This window comes from Pan paniscus, chromosome 6, assembly GCF_029289425.2.
Source record: "Pan paniscus chromosome 6, NHGRI_mPanPan1-v2.0_pri, whole genome shotgun sequence".
Taxonomy (NCBI): domain Eukaryota; kingdom Metazoa; phylum Chordata; class Mammalia; order Primates; family Hominidae; genus Pan; species Pan paniscus.
Window position 1 is genome coordinate 112,431,993 of NC_073255.2, and position 19,387 is coordinate 112,451,379.

Consider the following 19,387-nt stretch of genomic DNA (forward strand, 5'->3'; position numbering starts at 1 on the left):
AATGTGATTTCCAGGAATGAATTTTAATAAATAAGAGAAATATCTATAGGGGAAAAAATTATTACTGCTATTAATGGCAACACTTATTCACTAGGCTACAAAGATAACTAAGTACAGATGCAGAAAAACTTACTATATGAGGGCATGAGGGACATACTACACAATACCTGGCTATAGCTCCTCATGACTGTCGAGGTCATGGGACGCAAGAAAGGTCTAAGAAAATGCCCAGACCTGAGGACACTAAGGAGACATAGTGATTATTGTGTCCTAGATGGAATCCTAGAACAGAAAAAGGACATTAGTGGAAAAACGAATGACATCTGAAAAAAGTCTGAAGTCTAGGTAACAGTAAAGTACCGAAACTGGGTTCCTCATTGTGACAAATGTACCATGGTACTGTAAGATGTTAACAATGGGAGAAACTGGCTGAGGCGTATCTGGGAACTCTCTATTATCTTTGTAACTTTCCTGTACCTCTACAATCATTCCAAAATAAAAAGTTTATTAAAGAATAAACACATTAGCCAAGATCAAATTAAGTTGGCCTTACATTTCTAGACTATGTGATAGTTTTAACAGCCTATTTATGTTGTCTCTGTAATTTGAAAAGCAAAATAAACACAGTACAAAATGAAACACCTCATTTCTAGGCATGTGCTACATCTCCAGGTTCTGCTCCAGCTTCCCTTTCCACTGCCTCTTTATTCATTTTGCTTATAACCTGAATCAGAGATCCTTTTGAGGTCAATGACCGACACTATCTAGCCCTGCCTAGATATCAGGATAGGTAAATAATCTAATCTCAGTTCTGACCTAATTTAACTTTGTCTCTTATCAGTGTCTCAAATTTATCATCTGCAAATGATTAAACATTTTTTCTTACTGACTAATTTATGGTGCCAGTCTGGAGCTCTGTGAAACATTCTACCAAAAAGAAAATATTACTATGTAATTGATAATGGTGGCAGCCATTCATTACATAACATTGTGAGTTCTCTATAACTTTGATGTAAATTGACTTGTTTAAAGGAACAAACTAGTTCTATGCAGTTTTGAAAGAAAGCTTTGAATATTCTTGAGTCTTGCTTAGAAGCCAATATAAACCTTTAGCCATATCCATGTCTGAATATTTCCGGTATCAATCTGAAGAATAAACATGAAATCCTTTGGCTAGCTAAAAATTGTTTGTGAATGATAAATTCAGTACACTTAGTATGAATGTGAAGATGAAATGCATGCCCTTATAGGAAGGGTAAATTAATAAGTACAAGGCAGCATTATCCAAGCATATACCTGGTTATTGAGTACTGTAATGCCTCCCAAAATATAATATCACATTTTAATCTTGAGAATTCAATTCAATCCAAATGACCAAAATATTTGTGTGTGTCTACTCAGTGCTGAAGTAAAACTTTTAAAACATGGCTGTTTTTCTGGTAAAAAGTAAAAGTTGAATTTGCATAAAGGACAGCTATGATGAACCCCATACAATAAATTCCCTATTATCTGGCATGGTTGGAAAATGAGGTTAATCACATATTCTGGCTTATAGGGAGTTACCATAGAGACTGTGCACATATTATCCATTTCTAAGAATAAAAGAAAGATAATATACACTCAACACTGAAACGACACCGAATGTAATTTAATTTTCCTCTGATGAGTCAGACGCACTTGATGATCCTGCAGTGCCTCAGAATAATCATTGTGAACATCATCAATTATCTATGTACCCTATTTATATAGAAGTGCTAGTTAATGGAGCTTTTCCATTAGCAGAAATCTGAATAATGTGAAGGTTTTCTGGACTTAAAAATACGTATGTGTTTAAATTGTTGCAAGTTCAATATAATAGCCTATTGCATTTGCAAATAGAGAGATCTGATCAACCTAATGACGGTCTTGATGGGGTTATGGAAGGACCAGAAAGATCCATTTGGTGTAAACTAGATAGAAAATTTTATTTTGCTTGTATATTAGTAGCAACATTGAAAAATTCTAACCACAGGGAATCAAAATACTTTTTAAGGGGCTATTCTTATTTTCAATATATGTGGTTAGAAAGGGTTATCTTAAAATGACAGCAACCTTTTTCCGCTCTTAAATTTCACTAGCAATAGAGTTTTATTGATTTACAAACATATTCAAGTTCCCCTACTCATTATAACTAGTTTTCTACTCTAAAATTCTACAGCACTGTTTGTTACATTATCAACAGAAGCATTTCTCAAACTGTGTTCTTTGAAGAGTTACCTATTCTGACCTTTTCCTATGGATTCACAAAGTGTATCAACACACTAAGGGACTGAAGACTGTTGTAGCTTAAAAAACAGAAATAAAACCCTTACGTTACAGTACTCGATAACCAGGTATATGCTTGGATAATGCTGCCTTGTACTTATTAATTAACCCTTCTTAAAAGGGCATGCATTTCATCTTCACATTCATACTAAGTATACTGAATTCATCATTCATAAACAATTTGGTTAGCTACAGGATTTGTTTCAAGTTAGAATTCTGCAGTGTTGCTACTACTTTTTTCCAAGTGTATTTGACCATTCCATTTTTGAAGGATATCTGTCAACATTTCACTGGCACGCTAGGGTAAGTAAACAATATCAGAAATAATAACCTTAAAGAATAAGTACAAATTCTTTTCATTTTGAAAATGAATGATAAAGCCATTTCATAATTTTCATCTAAAAAGGGATAAGAGGTTGTTAAATTCTGAATTATTACAATATTCTTGAAATTTTACCAATTTTTCTCATCAGTATCTAATCCCGGTAAACTGGGTTTTATATGACCCATAATAGGTGGGCTACTGACCACCAGAGAGCATAGAAACCCATCCGTTGCATTCAGTACAACTAAATTTTGTAGACTTTAATATTTATATCCCTGATATATTAATGTTTCAAAAATTCAAAATTGTAAACATATGCAATTTCACCCATTTCTTAAATTACCCACTACCCATTACTTACACTCTCATACACACATGCACATAAACAGGCACCTTAGTCTGTATGACCCTAAGTGATGTTAGAGAACTTTAGAAAAATATTCATAATACTTTTGGGTTTCTAAAGTATTCTGGATAAACTTATCTAGTCTATCTATACTACTTATATTAATTATTATTTAATCTTCGAATTACCACATGCATTCTACCTGGTTACAGAATAAGCACTCAATGGGAAAAATGTACCCAGCAGAGTTCCCAGGTAAATGTGTTCACTTTAATATTATATCCTAAGGGGTGTGTATGTGTCTGTGTGTGTGTGTATGAGAGAGAGAGAAAGAGAGACTGAGAGAGTGAGAAAGAGAGATTTTTCTGCATAGCCATTCCATCTATAAAAGTAAAGTGAAAAAGAGGAGGACCTCAAAAGCCAACTTCGTGACTTCTAGTGCTTAGGGCAATTGAATTCAACTCATTTTAACATTTGGTTAAAAAGAAAAAAGGCCGGGCATGGTGGCTCACACCTGTAATCCCAGTACTTTGGAGGCTGAGGCAGGCAGATCACCTAGGCCAGGATTTCAAGACCAGCCTGGCCAACATGGTGAAACCCCGTCTCTACTAAAAATACAAAAATTAGCTGGGCATGGGGGCAGGTGCCTATAATCCGAGCTACTTGGGAGGCTGAGGCAGGAGAATCACTTGAACCTGGGAGGCGGAGGTTGCAGTGAGCCGAGATCGTGTCATTGCACTCCAGCCTGGGCAACAGGAGTGAAACTCCGTCTTAAAAAAAAAAAAAGAAAAAAAGAGACATATTCTTATAAATAACAGTTTTACCCACCATTCCCTTATATAAAAATGTGGCCACTAGGCTACATTATATCAGCAATATATGATGTAGCATAATGCTGCATTACAGCATTATATAGCATGGTCTCCCAAATGCAACTGTACGGTTTCCTCACCCCTCACCCTTATCTACTCCTTACAAAGTCGTTCCAGCCTTTCTAACCCTGATCCCTATAGCACTAGACAAGGTTTGCACTAATAAAATAGGTGTTTATAGCCCAAATTGGAGCTGCTTGCTCTGACATACAAGCAGATCATAAAAAACAACCCAAACACCCTTAATTCTGAGGCAAAAATTTAGATTAGAAAGATCTATGGTAATAACATTTTAATAGGTTTAAACCAAATAATTTTAATATCTCTAAAAATAATCAATTTGAAATGCTTAGGATATGGTTCTTTTTTTTTATAATTAACTCATCTTTGAGCAAACATGTAATGTTGAGTTTAGTATCAGTGTCAATTTCTTAAATATTAAGGTATATGTAGTCTTGTTTGGATCAGTGGGGGAAAAAAAGCGCATTTCCTAAAAGTAATTGTATTGTATATGTCAGGAGAGTAGGGGTGAGATTTACACAATGTCCTTTTGTTATTTTCTCTTCCAGTTATAAACAAACACAACAACAGAAAGCTCTGTTCTTTACAGATATTAGTAAAAATATACATGCATATTAATAATTATGGCTCTAAGTGGACACTTACTGCTGCGTTTGCATCAATGGCATGTTTGTGCTATCATAGTTGTCTGTGTGTAAAGGAGGTATGATTTCCCCAGTCACAGGGTGGAACACAGGAAGCGTTGACAGGGGCCATGCTATCTCTCTATTCTTGGACATGTCTCGAAGCTCCTTGGTAGATTTCTGAATAGCACTGTGATGGACCAGTTGGATGCTAGGTCAAAAAGAAATAAAACAACATATATTTAAAATCATATATTAGCCTGATGGGTCATCAATTTGAAAAAGTTATGAAGTATTTTTATCTTTTAAAATAACAAGACATTATGGCACTTTGGGCATTCAATAAACTATTTCAGAAAGGCATACATCTCACATACTTTTAATATAACAAAACTGAAAATTATAAACTGATTTAAAAATACATAGGTGTTTTATTAAACTAAGCTATGAAGCATTGTATTAATATTACTGTCCTAAGTAACAAACTAGTTTTCTATTTATTTTCTATGATTTAAGATAAAACTACCATAGCTTTTATATTTTTGCTTCTGGTGGGGCATTTATAATACTCACAGAAGTTTCATTTTATGGTAGGTTATTACTGTAGATTCTGGAAAACTTGTATGAAAGGTCTTTTCATCTGTTCTCTGGTTTATAGAAATGCAGATTGGAAATCACATAATATAAATGGTAAGTTAATATTCTGAATCTGAAATATTTTAGGTTTAATTTTTATCTGTGTAATCTTAGTTTTCAAACGCTTTTTAGTTTTAGTTTCTACCCCTCCTAAATATCTCTATTTAGAAAGCAGCTTTCACATTTATGAAATAAACTATGAAAGATGACAAATGAAAAAAAGCTTGACACACATGTATGGAGCATGATGGGCAACTGAGAGGTGGGAAAAAATGATGAAGAAAATAACAGGAAAGAAGACACTTACTCTGGTGTTTGCATGTTTCTCTTTTCCCTAGAAACAAAACAAAATTTATGAATTAAATAATAGCATTGATATTTGGAACATTAAGACTATATGCTCATGGGATCTTGCATGATGTGGAAATGCTGACATTGTCACTATTAAATGCAACCAGGCAGCATTTGCCACCAGGTTTATGACATTACTTGGATGAGTACACATACAGCGATGGAATACTGATGAGAAACACATAGAAAAATGAAAAAAATGGAGATTAAGAATCAAGGCCTTGATTGAAATAAATTCTATGACATAATGAAATCAAGCTACATGTAAAAATGAAAGAATTTGTTACTTGCTGCTTTATTAATTTTTTATCCTTTGCTTTGTTGCCCTGACTTCCAGATAATCTTGGGAGATTACCTTAATTGACATAGATGTCCTGAAGGTACTAACTATTCATGAAGTGAAGACTTGTTACTCAAATTATACCTTATTTTCATTAATTTACTCCTAAGTTGGGTTTTAAAAATATATTTTAAACATTAAATTGTGTTACCCTGTTTGACAGCAGAATGATTTCAAGAGTTTTGACCATCACTTCTGATCAAACTAACACAATTTTTTTAAGTGCAATTACCATGTCAGTAGATTCTGCAGTCTCTGCTCATGCAAGATGGCTTGTATAACCAAAATATCTAGCCTCAATTATTCTTGGGACTGTTTTGCCAGTGTGAATTTACATCTAGCCTTAATAATTTTTGAATAAAGTAATTATATCCCCTAATTTGATTTACTAGACTCAAAACTATTTTAATTCATTTTAAAGGAATAAAGTATTGCAGTTTGGACACAATTTCAATTCATTTACAAAGTGTTTTATGAACCAAATGAAACTTTGCTTTTAATGGAATCTTCTATGTTGTTATCTTAGCAGGATCTCTAATTTTCTTATTAGTTTTAAAGTACTCACACGCCTTCCCGTCGGCAGCACATGATATAAGCAAGTATTAGAAAAAGGACCAGTGCCACTGCCGAGGGCACAGCCAGTGTAATTAGGAAATCCGTGTAATAGTCTCTGCTTTTCAAAGAATCAGAAGGGGGTTTGTATTCTCCACCATCAGGTAAAATCCCCTCTCCACGAATCACTTCCTGATAGGTGGACACTTGCTTTGTTTTATCAACCTGATATAAAAGACAATTACACAACAAATTAATCGTTGCAAACATTAAGAGATTTTAAGATCTGGATACACTAAAACATTCTTTGACAAATTATCTAAAAAGCTATCTTTTCCAATTACTTTATCACCTCTTGAATTTGCAAGTATTTATTGGAGGTAGGGAATGTAACGAATGAAAGTAATAAAGGCTTTACTTTGGTCTACTTTCTATGTTCTTCCTAAAACATATATACATATACATTTACATGTGTACATATTTAACATGTGTGTGCCTATACGTGTAGTTGTTCTTTTTCAGTTTCCTTCCTCTAAAGCAGTAGTCCTTTACACTACCATGTAAATGTCTTATTTCCTAGTGGCAAAGCTCAAGTGCAGATTTTACCAAACCTAAAACTGGCTGAAAACCAGGTATGCACGTATGGTTTCTAAGTTTAGCGAAAGAGAAAAGGAAAAAAAAAAGAGGGACAATTTCCAAACGTGTCGTCCTTGATCTTTCTGCCTTCCAGCTGACAGAAGTAACTTTTATGGAAGATAGTCTAGGGAATATGGAACCTATCCCAGTCTTACTTAATTCTATCCCAGTATCAAAAAAAAAAAAAAAAAAAAACTACAACAGTTGCACTATGTTAATTTACCTCCACATTAATTGAGCTGCTTTCACTGAGTTGCATTTAATTATGCTAAGGTTTTTATTGAAGGACACTAAAAATGTAGCCATGTGAAATTTGCTACTACATTTGCTACTAAAATAAAATGCTGGGGAGAATTAGTTGCAGCATTATTCAGTATCTTCTCCCAAAAAACTCCACTTGAAAAATTTTGTTAATAATACAGTGTTAGTAAAAACTTTTGTTTTCTGCCAAGGAATTGATGTGCCTCCTTTTTAAGAATGAGAACTAAATATGAATTTCATTTATTTTTGTCCTGCACATTGGCGGCTTGTTGTCCAACACAGCCTTATGCTTATTTTTGGGGGGTGAAATTTAGGTCCTGATTTTCCATTTCTTTTATATTTTATTTATTATGTTTACTGTATGACTCTTATTTAACCTTCTGAAATCTTTTGTGGCAAGATGTGGCATAAAAATAAATACATGTAAAATAAAAAATAAAAATTCCCAACTTTTCCACTTATAAAGCCTTAACAGATAAACAAAAATCTTCAAGGAATATATCATTTTTTAACTTTTAGAGACTGGGTAATAGTCCTAAACATAAACTCATTTTCCAGAACAACCACAAGTAAAATGGCATTGTTAGGGTCTGCTGGCCACTGATGATGCTGGGAGAGGAATCTAAGTTATGGTTGCAGCTGCTCATTCTCCTGCACCCTTGTATCGTTAGCACCATGATTGAACAAATTTTCCTATAATAATTCAGCAAATTTGCCTATAATAATAATTTTACTTGATTTAGGAAGACAAAGAAGGCCATTTTTCTAAAGGCCATGAGACAAGAGGCATGAGAAGAAGAGTTCAAGGCAAAAGGCCACAAGGAGTGCTAAGTGTTGCAATGTGAGTAATGTGTTCTCCAGGATGCAGCTGGCTCTCTAAGACATGAAGTGATAATTGTGTTTATGTGTCAATAACTTTGTTCAAATGTCAACTTTAAACTTAGATCTAATTCACTCACCACCAATCATAAAGAATTGACAGAAGTTATATCTAAAAGATCACTAAATAATTAAAACATCAGTTTGATACATTAATATGAAAAGAAAAAAAAACAAAGAATTGAAACAACTCTCCTGCTTTTCAGATAACAGGATCAAAATATTATATACAGACATATAATATAAAATATGCAAACATATGTAAAATATTACACATATCTTACATATATTTGAAACCTTACATTTTCCTAAATCTGTTAACATGCAAATTAAAATGTGATTTGGAAAGAAATATTATGTTTATGAATTATGGGTAAGATTCTAACTTTCTTCACTTGGAATTGTCTCTTGTTTCTTGGACTTTCCCTATAATTTGAGTTGTCAGAACATTAAATCATAGCACAATACTGCTTTATTTTCAGATTTATTATTGTACTCCATCCTTTCCTTCCAAAGTGGGTTAGTGGCAGAATATTTAAGAAGAATCTTTCTGCACATATCACACTAACTCCACTATCTGTGCTCATTAGCAGCTATATGGATGTCCAAGGGGTTCATTTGGACCACCTGCCAAGCTAATCCAGCCCCAGCAACTAATCAAGGATAGAATAAGTACAAAAGTGGATATATTCTTTCCTAAATGGATGCACTGTCAACGAGCTTACCAGATCCTTAATCTCAAGGGAAGTCAACTGCAGTTAAAGTAAACCCAGGATTTATTCCTAAAAGCAGTTCAGGTTTTAGTCAAATGTTAACTCCAGCCACATTATTTTTAACTAAACTTGCAAAAACAAAATAAAAACTTACCAATGAAATTTTGCACCAGTCAATGTAAAATTGAGTACGAAATTTTTTATCACATGTTATTACAGGCTCCATTTCTTGACTACATCTCAATTGATTCTGTGGATTTTCAACTTCTCGTAAACAAGAAGAAAACGGGACATCTGCACCAACCATGACATAAACGCTGTAAAAATGTGAAACCCTCAGGTTATCCTTTAAGAAAATTGAAAACACTAAAAAACAATCCACCTTAAAAGCAGGATTTAGCCTTCTGAATCGAGAGATTAACTAGACTCATCCCTGAGGTAGGGGTCTCGGCTCTAAAAACAATGATTCATGTAGGGGCTTCCTTTCATTCATTCCTTTATTCAACCAATATTTACTGAGTGCTTTGGTATACCAGATACTCTCTCCATTCTATGTTAATTTCTAAAACTTTATTTCATCCCATTTATTTTCATTCAATATAAACATGCATCATATTCTGATTACTATATTTAGTAATTACTATATTTAGTAGACTATTTACATTAAAAACATTATCCTTAAGGTAAATTAGGAAATAACCCCACTACTACAATAATAAATAACTAAGTAATACATTTAACTTAATTTTCTTGTAATAAAACTCTTAAATTACATCCCTGGAGGTATGGAGCTTTGGGTAGACATTACTATTTTACCTATCAGTTCTGTTAGTTTTTCTGCTACACAAACCCCTATATGCTTGGTTTCTCATTAGAAGGCCTTGCAATCTTTTATCTAAGACATTAATATAAGGGTAAAACTATTGTTTGGTAAACACAAAGAGGCAAACAAAATATTTTGTTGGTTTGGGGGAATTATGGGGAAAGATCTCTACTTAACTGGCTAAAAAGATTTCACAACAGGAAATAGTGACAACAGTATTTAAATAATCTTGGAGCAGCTTGAGAAGATAGGAATCTCATTGGCCTTTCAAAAGAAAAGAGAAAACCAGGAAAATACTACAAGTAAATACTGTTCCTTTTCATAATGACAATGCTAGGGAAAAAATGGCAATGTAAAATGAAATAAAACCATCAAAATTCTAGCTGCCTTCTTTGCAGAAGTTGACTAACTGATCCTAAAATTCCTAAGGAAGTTCATAGCACCCAGAATAGCCATACACACACACACACACACACACACACACACACACACACACAAATTTGGATAAGGAAAAACAAATTTGGAAAACTCAAAATTCCCAATTTGAAAACTTACTCAGAGCTACAGTAAGCAAGTCATCTGGTACGGGCATAGGAACAGACAAACAGATCAACGGAATAGAACTGAGAATCCAGAAATAAACTCTCACATTTAATAAACTGATTATCATCACAGGTACCAAGACAATTCAAAAAGGAAAGAATAGTTGTTATAACTAATGGTGCTGGAAAAACTGGATATCCACATATCCCGTCCTACCTAAGAAGGCAAATGAGAAGCATATGTGAAATTTATGGTCTTGAGGCATAGGCTCACTAAAAGATTGAAAACTAATCATAGAATTAGTTTTTATAACTAATGGTGCTGGAATATATATATATATATAATAGTTGTTATAACTAATGGTGCTGGAAAAACTGGATATCCACATATCCCGTCCTACCTAAGAAGGCAAATAAGAAGCATATGTGAAATTCATGGTCCTGAGGCATAGGTTCACTAAAAGATTGAAAACTAATCATAGAATTACAGAATTCTTCCCCTCCCACAACACCTGACCACCATATTACTAAAGGTCTACTTATATTCATTCTTTTTACTCCATACATTAGTCCAGCTATCAAGAAAAAAAATTATAAAACATACTATACAGCAAAAAGCACAGTTTGAAAAGACTGAACAAGCATCACACCGGAATCAGATATGGCAGAGATGTTGAAATTATCAGACCAGAAATTTAAAACAACTATGACTAATATGCAGAGGGCTCTAATGAATAAAGTGAAACTACTTTGCAAGAAATGTTAAAATAACTTCTTTTGAGAGATGGAAAATGATATAAGTCAGAAACTCAGATCTACATAAAGAAAAGTAGAGCATCAGAGAAGGAATAAGTGAAGATAAAACCTTTTATTTTTCTTAATTGATCTAACAGATAACTTGCTTAAAATAATAATAGCAACAATCTATTCACCATATATCCATAAATGTATATATCTACATATATGTTTATATACACTTATAGATAAGCAAAATAAATGACAGCAATGATACAAGAGAGATGAGGGAAAGACAGGGATTATTTTATCATAAGATACCTGCAATACCTAGGAAGTAGTGTAGTGTTATTTGAAAGTGAACTTGGATTGGTTATATATGTATATTACAAACTCTAAGACAATCAGTAAAAGACACTTTAAAAAATACAACTGATGTGTTAAAAGAGGAGAGAAAACAATCATAAAAAATGCTCAATGAAAACTATAAAAAGTGGGAAAAGAGTGGAAGACAAAAATAGAAACAAAAAACAAAGGCAACAAACAGAAAACAGTAACAAATGTGGTAGATTTATATTTTATTTTATTTTATTTTAATTTTATTTTATTTTTGAGACACAGTCTCGCCCTGTCACCCGGGCTGGAATGCAGATCTCAGCTCACTGCATCCTCCGCCTCCTGGGTTCAAGCAATTCTCCTGCCTCAGCCTCCCAAGTAGCTGAGACTACAGGTGCCCACCACCACACCCAGCTAATTTTTGTATTTTCGGTAGAAATGGGTTTTCACCATGTTGGCTAGGCTGGTCTCGAACTCCTGACCTCAGGTGATCTGCCTGCCTCTGCCTCCCAAAGTGCTGGGATTACAGGCGTGAGCTACCATGGCTGGCCTCAATAATCACTTTAAACATCAATGGTCTAAATACCCCATTGAAAAGACAGAGACTGTCAGAGTGGATTGAAAAACAAGATCCAACTATACTCTTTATAAAAAATATCTACTTTAAATAGGAAGACACATATACATTAAAAGTAAATGGGTGGAGAAACATATACTATGCTAACAATAACTAAAAAGCAGGAGGAGCTATATTAATTTCAGACAGAGCCAACCTCACAGCAAGGAAACTTATCAGAGACAAAGAAAGGCATTACATAATGATAAAGAGGTCAATTCTTTAAGAACATAAATCACTCCTTAATGTGTATATGCCTCATAACAGTGCATCAAATTACATGAGGCAAGAGCTGATAGAAGTGCAAAGAGAAACAGATGAATCCACTATTATAGCTGGACATTTCAACATCTCTCTATCAGAAATGGACACAACCAGCAGGCAGAAAATTGGTAAAGACATAGTGAAACTCAGTATCATCATCAGTCGACAGGTTTTAATAGACACTTAGAGACTACTTCATCCAAAAATAGAATACACATTCTTCTTAAGTACACATGAAACATTTAGCAACATTCCAGACCATAAAAAATTAACAAATTTAAAGGAATAGAAATCATACACTGTCTGCTCTCAGACCCCGGTAGAATTAAACTGGAACTCAGTATCAAGAGATAACTGAAAAATCCCAAACTACTAGGAGACTAAGCAACATACTTCAAAAATTGCACATGGATTAAAGGAGAAATCTTGGATGAAACTTGAAAATATTCTGAATTAAATAAAAATGAAACCATAACTTATCAAAATGTTTACAATTTGGCAAAAGCAATACTTAGAAGGAAATTCATAGCATTGAATGCATACATTAGAAAAGAAGAGAGATCTAAAATCAATAATTGAAACCTCCCCCTCAGGAAACTAGAAAAAGAAGAACAAATGAAATCCAAAGTAAGCAGAAGAAAAAAAAAATCAGATAATCTGCACAGGCCTATATGTAGTAAGGAAATTGAATCAATAATTAATAATCTTCTAAAGCAGAAAGCATCAGGTCCAGATGGGTTCACTGTTGAATTCTACCAGACGTTTAAAGGAGAAATTATGCCAACTCTCTACAATATTTCTCAGAAGACAAAAGCCAAAAGAATACTTCCTATCTCATTCTATGAAACCCAAATTACCTTAATACCAAAACCAGAAAACAACATTACATGAAAAGAAACTACACACCACACCAGCATCTCTCATAAACACAGGTGCAAAAATCCTCAACAAAATATTAGCAAATCAGATTCAACAATGTATAAAAGGAATTATACACAATGATCAACTGGGACTTTCCCCAGTTATGCAAGGCTAGTTCAACATCCAAAAATCAGTTAATATCACATCAACAGGCTAAAGAAGAAAAATCACATGACAGCATCAGCAGATGCAGGAAATGCATTTGACAAAATCCAATGGCAATTTGTGAAAAAAAAATTCTTAGTAAACTAGGAATAGAGGGGAATTTCCTCAATTTGATACCTACAGCTAACATTACTCTAAATGATGAGAAACTTGAAGTTTTCCTACTAGTATCAGGAAAAAGTTAAGAATGTTGCCTCTCATCACTGTTTTTTAACATCATACTGGAAGTCCTAACTAATGTAATAAAAGACAAAAAGAAAATAAAAAGTATACAGATTTGAAAGGATTAAATACTGTCTTTCTTTGCAGATGATATGATTCAAAAGAATTGATTAAAAACTCCTAAAACTAGTGAGTGATTACAGCAACGTTGCAGGAATCAGTAATAACCTTCCAAAACAGAAAGCATCAAAATACATGAGGCAAGAGCTGATAGAGCTGATACTAAGATTAATATAATAAAGTCCATCACTTTCCTATATACCAGCATGAACAGGTAGAACTTGAAATTAAAAACACAGGCCGGGTGTGGTGGCTCACACCTGTAATCCCAGCAGTTTTGCAGGCCGAGGCAGGTGGGTCACCTGAGGTCAGAAGTTTGAGACCAGCCTGGCCAACATGACAAAACCATCTCTACTAAAAATACAAAAATTAGCTGGGCATGGTGGCACACGCCTGTAGTCCCAGCTTCTCAGGAGGCTGAGCCAGGGGTTGAACCCAGGAGGCAGAGGTTGCAGTGAGCCGAGATTGTGCCACTGCACTCCAGCCTGGGCGACAGAGTACCCTCCAAAATAAAATACTTAAATATAAATATAAGTCTAATAAAATAGGTACAAGATCTGTATGAGGAAAACTACAAAACTGATTAAAGAAATCAAAGAAGACCTAAATAAATGGAGAGAAATTCCATGTTTAATGGATAGGAAGACTAAATATTGTCCATATGCCAGTTCTTCCCAAATTAATTATAGATTCAATGTAATCTCAATCATATTCTCAGCAAGTTAATTTGCGGATATTAACAAACTTATTCTAAAGTTTATATGGAGAAACAGAAGACCCAGAATAGCCAAAACAATATTGAAGGAGAAGAACAAATTTTGAGGACTGACACTACCCAACATCAAGATTTACTATAAAGCTACAGCAATCAAGACAGTGTAGTATTGGGAAATAATTGACAAAATAGATCAATGAAACAGAATACATATTTAGAAATAGACCCACATAAATCTATTCAACTAATCTGTGGCAAAGGAGCAAAGGCAATACAATGGAGGAAAGACAGTCTTTTGAACAAATGGTGTTGAAAAAACTAGACTTATACATGTAAAAAATGAATCTAGATACATATGCCCTTCACAAAAATTAACTCAAAATGCATCACAGGTCTACATGCAAAATGCAAAACTATGAAACTTCTAGAAGATAATAGAGGAGAAAATCGAGATGACCTTGGATTTGACGATGATTTTTTAGTTACAACACCAAAGGCACAATCCATGAAAGAAAGAATTGACAAGATGGACTTAATTAAAATTAAAAATTTCTCTTCTGCAAAAGACACTGCCAGTAGTACAAAAAGCCACAGACTACAAGGAAATATTTGCAAAATGCATGTCTGATAAAGGACTGTTATCCAAAATATACAAAAAACACTTAAAACATAAAACAACAAACAATCCAATTAAAAATGGGCCAGAGGCCAGATGCAGTGGCTCAAGCCTGTAATCTCAGCACTTTTGGAGGCCAAGGTGGGCAGATCACTTGAGGCCAGGAGTTTGAGACCAGCCTCGCCAACATGGCGAAACCCCATCTCTACTGAAAATACAAAAATTATCTGTGTAAGATGGCATGCTTCTATAGTCCCAGCTACTTGACTTGGGAGGCTGAGGCATGAGAATCACTTGAACCCAGGAGGCAGAGGCTGCAGTGAGCCAAGATCGCACCACTGCACTCCAGCCTGGGTGACACAGTAAGACTCTGTCTAAAAAACAACAACAACAAAAAGCCAGAGACCTTAACAGACACCTCACCATAGAAGTTATACTCGTGGTAAATATGCACATGAAAAGATGCTCCACTTTACATATCATCATGGAAAGACAAATGAAAACAGTGAGATACGCAACACACAGATTGGCCAAAATCCAGAACAGTGGCAATATCAAATGCTGGCAAGGATGTGAAGCAACAGCAACTTTTATTCATTGCTGGTGGGAATGCAAGATGGTGTAGCCAATTTGGAAGACAGCTTGGCAGTTTCTTACAAAATAACATACTTTTACCATATGATCCAGCTATCACTCTCCCTATATTTACCCAAAGGAGTTAAAAACTTATTTCCACACAAAAGCCTGCACATGGATATCTATAGCAGCCTTGTTCATGACTGCCAAAATATGGGGGCAACCAAGATGTCCTCCAGTAGGTGAATGATAATTAAACCGTGGTACATCCAGAAAATGGAATATTATTCAGTGCTAAAATGGAATAAGCTATCGAGCCATGAAACGATATGGAAGAAACTTCAAAGCATATTACTAAGTGAAATAAGCAAATATGGAAAGGCTACAGACTACTTGATTCCAATTATATGACATTCTGGAAGAAAAACCACTATGGAGACAGTAAAAACATCAATGATTGCCAGAAGTTGGGGGGAAGGCGGGATGAACAGGTGGAACATAGATGACTTTTAAAGCAGTGAAACTACTCTGTATGATACTATAATGATGGAAACATGTCATTATACATTTGTCCAAACCCACAGAATATAAACCACCAAGAGTAACACCTAATGTAAGGTAGGGACTTTGGGTGATAGTGAGTTGTCAGTGTAGGTTCATCATTTGTAACAAATGTACCACTCTGGTGGGGGATGTTGATAATGGGGGAGGCGATGCAAAAGTAATCTCTGCACCTTATGCTTAATTTTTCTATAAACCTAAAAATTCTCTTAAAAATAGTATACGCACAAAAAAGTCAAAGACTTTAAGAGCTAAAACTATTAAACTCTGAGAAGAAAACAGGTGTAAATATGACCTTGGATTAGGCAATGATTTTTAAAATATGACACTAAAAGCACCAGCAGTAACAGAAAAAAAATAAATTGAACTCTATCAAAATAAAAAAGTTCTGTGCTTCAAAGAACACCATTAAGAAAAGTGAAGACAATCCATGGAATAGGAGAAAATATCTGCAAATCATATATTTAATAAAGGACTTGTATATAGAACATATAAAAACTCTTACAACTTAATCAAAAAATGAATAATTCAATTAAAAATGGCAAAGGATATGAATAGACCTATTTCCAAATATGATATACAGATATCTAATATGCATATGAAGAGATGCTCAACATCACCGGCCATCAGCAAAATAGAAATCAAAACCACAATGAGATACCACTTCACTTTCACTAGGATGGCTATAATCAAAAAGACAGATAATAGCTAGTGCTGGTGAAGATATGGAAAAGTTGGAACTCTCCTATTTTGCTGGTGGAAATGTAAAATGCATCTGCTTTGGAAAACAGTCTGGCAATTCCTCAAAATGTTAAATACAGAGTTACCATATGACCCAGCAACTCGATTCCTAGGGATATACTTAAGAAAAATGAAAATATATGTCTACACAAAGACTTGTACATGAATGTTCACAATGACATCATTCATGGTCAACAAGTGAAAACAATCCAAATGCTCATCAACTTATAAATGGATAAACAAAAGATGGCATATCCATAAAATAGAATATTATTCCATGATTAAAAATGAAATACTAATTTATTCTACAACATAGATGAAACTTGAAAATGTTATACAAAGTGAAAGAAGCCAGTCACAGAAGACCACATATTATATAATTCCATTTATACAAAATGTCCAGAATAGGCACATTTATAGAGACAGCAAGTTCCTTAGTGGCTGCCTAGGGGTAGGGGTGGGGGTGGGGGTGACTTCTAATGGGTACAAGGGTGGGTGTGTGGTGTTGGGATAATAACAACTTTCTAAAATTGGTTATAATAATGATTGCATGACTGTGAATTTACTAAAAGTCACGATTTAAAATTGTACATTTTAGATAGGTGCATTGTATGATATGTGAATTATATCTCAATAAAGCTGTTATTTTTTTAAAATGAAATGAAATAAAAGTACAGCACAAAAGTTCAAAGCTATGTAAATGTAAATATGAAGTCATGACCAAGCCTGAGATGACAACTGTGTTCGAGAATATGTTCACACAAATTCATTTGCTCTACACATCAAATTTATATTAGGATTTAAGACTCATTTGAAAGATTATCTTTTAAAAAACCTATTGTACCTTTGGGAAACAAATAGTAAATAATGGGCAAAATTAAAGATCAAATTAAAAATTCAGAACAAAAGTAGAGATGAGAAACCATTGGTATTTAGATGATCAGAGGATATAAACATATTCGATTTAAAACAAGTTATTACTTTTAAGCCTCACATACATTCAGTTTCTATCCTTTTAGTAACTACCAAGGCAACACCATATTTTTCCTTGGTAATTGTGAAATATATTTGTAAGGACCGAGATTAAATGAATGTTTCTTACAACTGTTAATGGCCCTCTTGCTTAGACAAGACATTGATTTGTATTTGCAATTAGTAAGATTTTTAATTAATTCCTCTCAAGGTAACATAAATGGGCATAAGAGATTTTCATGCTTTGAAATGTTTTTTTTCTTAAATTATAAAACCAGTATAAAAACATTACAGAAAACCTGAGGTATAAAAACAAAACTCATTTATATTGCCAAAAGAACTATTTTCATTTTCCAATGTACCTTGCAGAATATTTTTCAAATGCATATATTTTAATCTAATTGCAATAATCTCTAAAATATAATTTTGTATCCTGCTTTTTCACTTATTGCATCATAAGCATATCCCACATTGTAATCTTTGTAATTATAGTTTTATGGCAATATAATTTCTTTTTAAGTACACATGATTTATTCCGCAATTATTTCAGAGTTGGACAACTAAGTTGCTTCCAATTTTTTGAAGTTATAAATAATATTACAAAGACTATCTCTGCATATTCTTTAATGTGACTATCCTAAAAGAGAGGTCTAGAAGTGGAAACATTTTTATGACAGTTGACACATACTGCCAAATTACTTTCATCTCTACTTGGATGATCCATAAGCTTTTCAACTTAATATGTTCCAAACTGAGCTCATCATTACCCCACCCCACCTCCACCTGTTCCTCCTTCTATCTTCTTCTCTCTTGGTGATTGACATCCCCAAATGCTCAAGTCATGAACTCAAGCACCATCTCTTTGACTCCTCTCCTTCTCTCCACATATTCAATCCATCATCAGTCTCTGACATTTACCCTGAAATAACTCTCACACACACCTGTCCACTTTGTTTTGTCCCACTGCTACAACTGTAGTTCTAGTCACCATCACCTTCCACAGGGAGTGAAGGAACAGCCCCTTAATGGTGCTCCTTGAACCCAGTCTTTGCCACTGTCCTCAGGTAGCCTACTGGCTAAATGAATGCATGAATGAAAAGCATTATACCAGTTTAAAAACAAACGGAACACAGATGTCATGCTCAGAAGCAGGAGATATTGGATTTGTCTCATTAAGTTTTTTTAAAAAGTATATTTATGGCTTCTTTTGTAGAATCACTAAGTTTGAACATGCTGGCTTTTAAAAATATGTAATTTTGTCTAGTCCATGTGTAATAATAATAACTATGCTACACATGCTAAAATTATGTTTTTCATAATCTGTTGTTTTCCTTTCAGCTAGTTGTTGTCAAAATTTTAAATTTGTATGAAGTGAAAATGAGAATGATCTTTACCTTTATGACCCTAGCACATGTTTTCAAATTTCAAATGTGTATAAACAGATGAGACAGGAGGCTATTATCAAGTATAAGGCTCTCAATGAATGCTAACAAAACCTGGTACTTCAAAAGACTAGAGACTGGAGTGCACTAGATAGAGTTGTTTCTTGTGAAGAATTTTTTTTCTCCCAACAATTCAATTTCTCTTCTTTGAGGTAAAATGCATTTATTGAGGCCTTTAGATTTATAATGTGAAGAAACAAGTAATGGTAAACAATTTAAGT

General features: G+C 34.0%; 1 protein-coding gene across 8 annotated transcripts in view; it reads right to left on the reverse strand.

Annotated features, from left to right (window-relative positions):
* SGCE (sarcoglycan epsilon) overlaps positions 1–19,387 on the reverse strand; it is a 71,027-nt gene that overhangs the window by 9,032 nt on the left and 42,608 nt on the right. For 4 of the 8 annotated variants that reach the window (XM_034964477.3, XM_034964475.3, XM_034964470.3 and 1 more), the window contains 4 exons: positions 9,014–9,176; positions 6,384–6,595; positions 5,435–5,461; positions 4,514–4,702 (listed from right to left, as the gene is read on the reverse strand). In XM_034964477.3, the coding sequence (XP_034820368.1) occupies positions 4,514–4,702; positions 5,435–5,461; positions 6,384–6,595; positions 9,014–9,176 (591 nt within the window). The remainder of the gene's footprint in view (positions 1–4,513; positions 4,703–5,434; positions 5,462–6,383; positions 6,596–9,013; positions 9,177–19,387) is intronic. The other 4 variants (XM_057302911.2, XM_034964476.3, XM_057302910.2 and 1 more) reach the window with 1 other exon arrangement.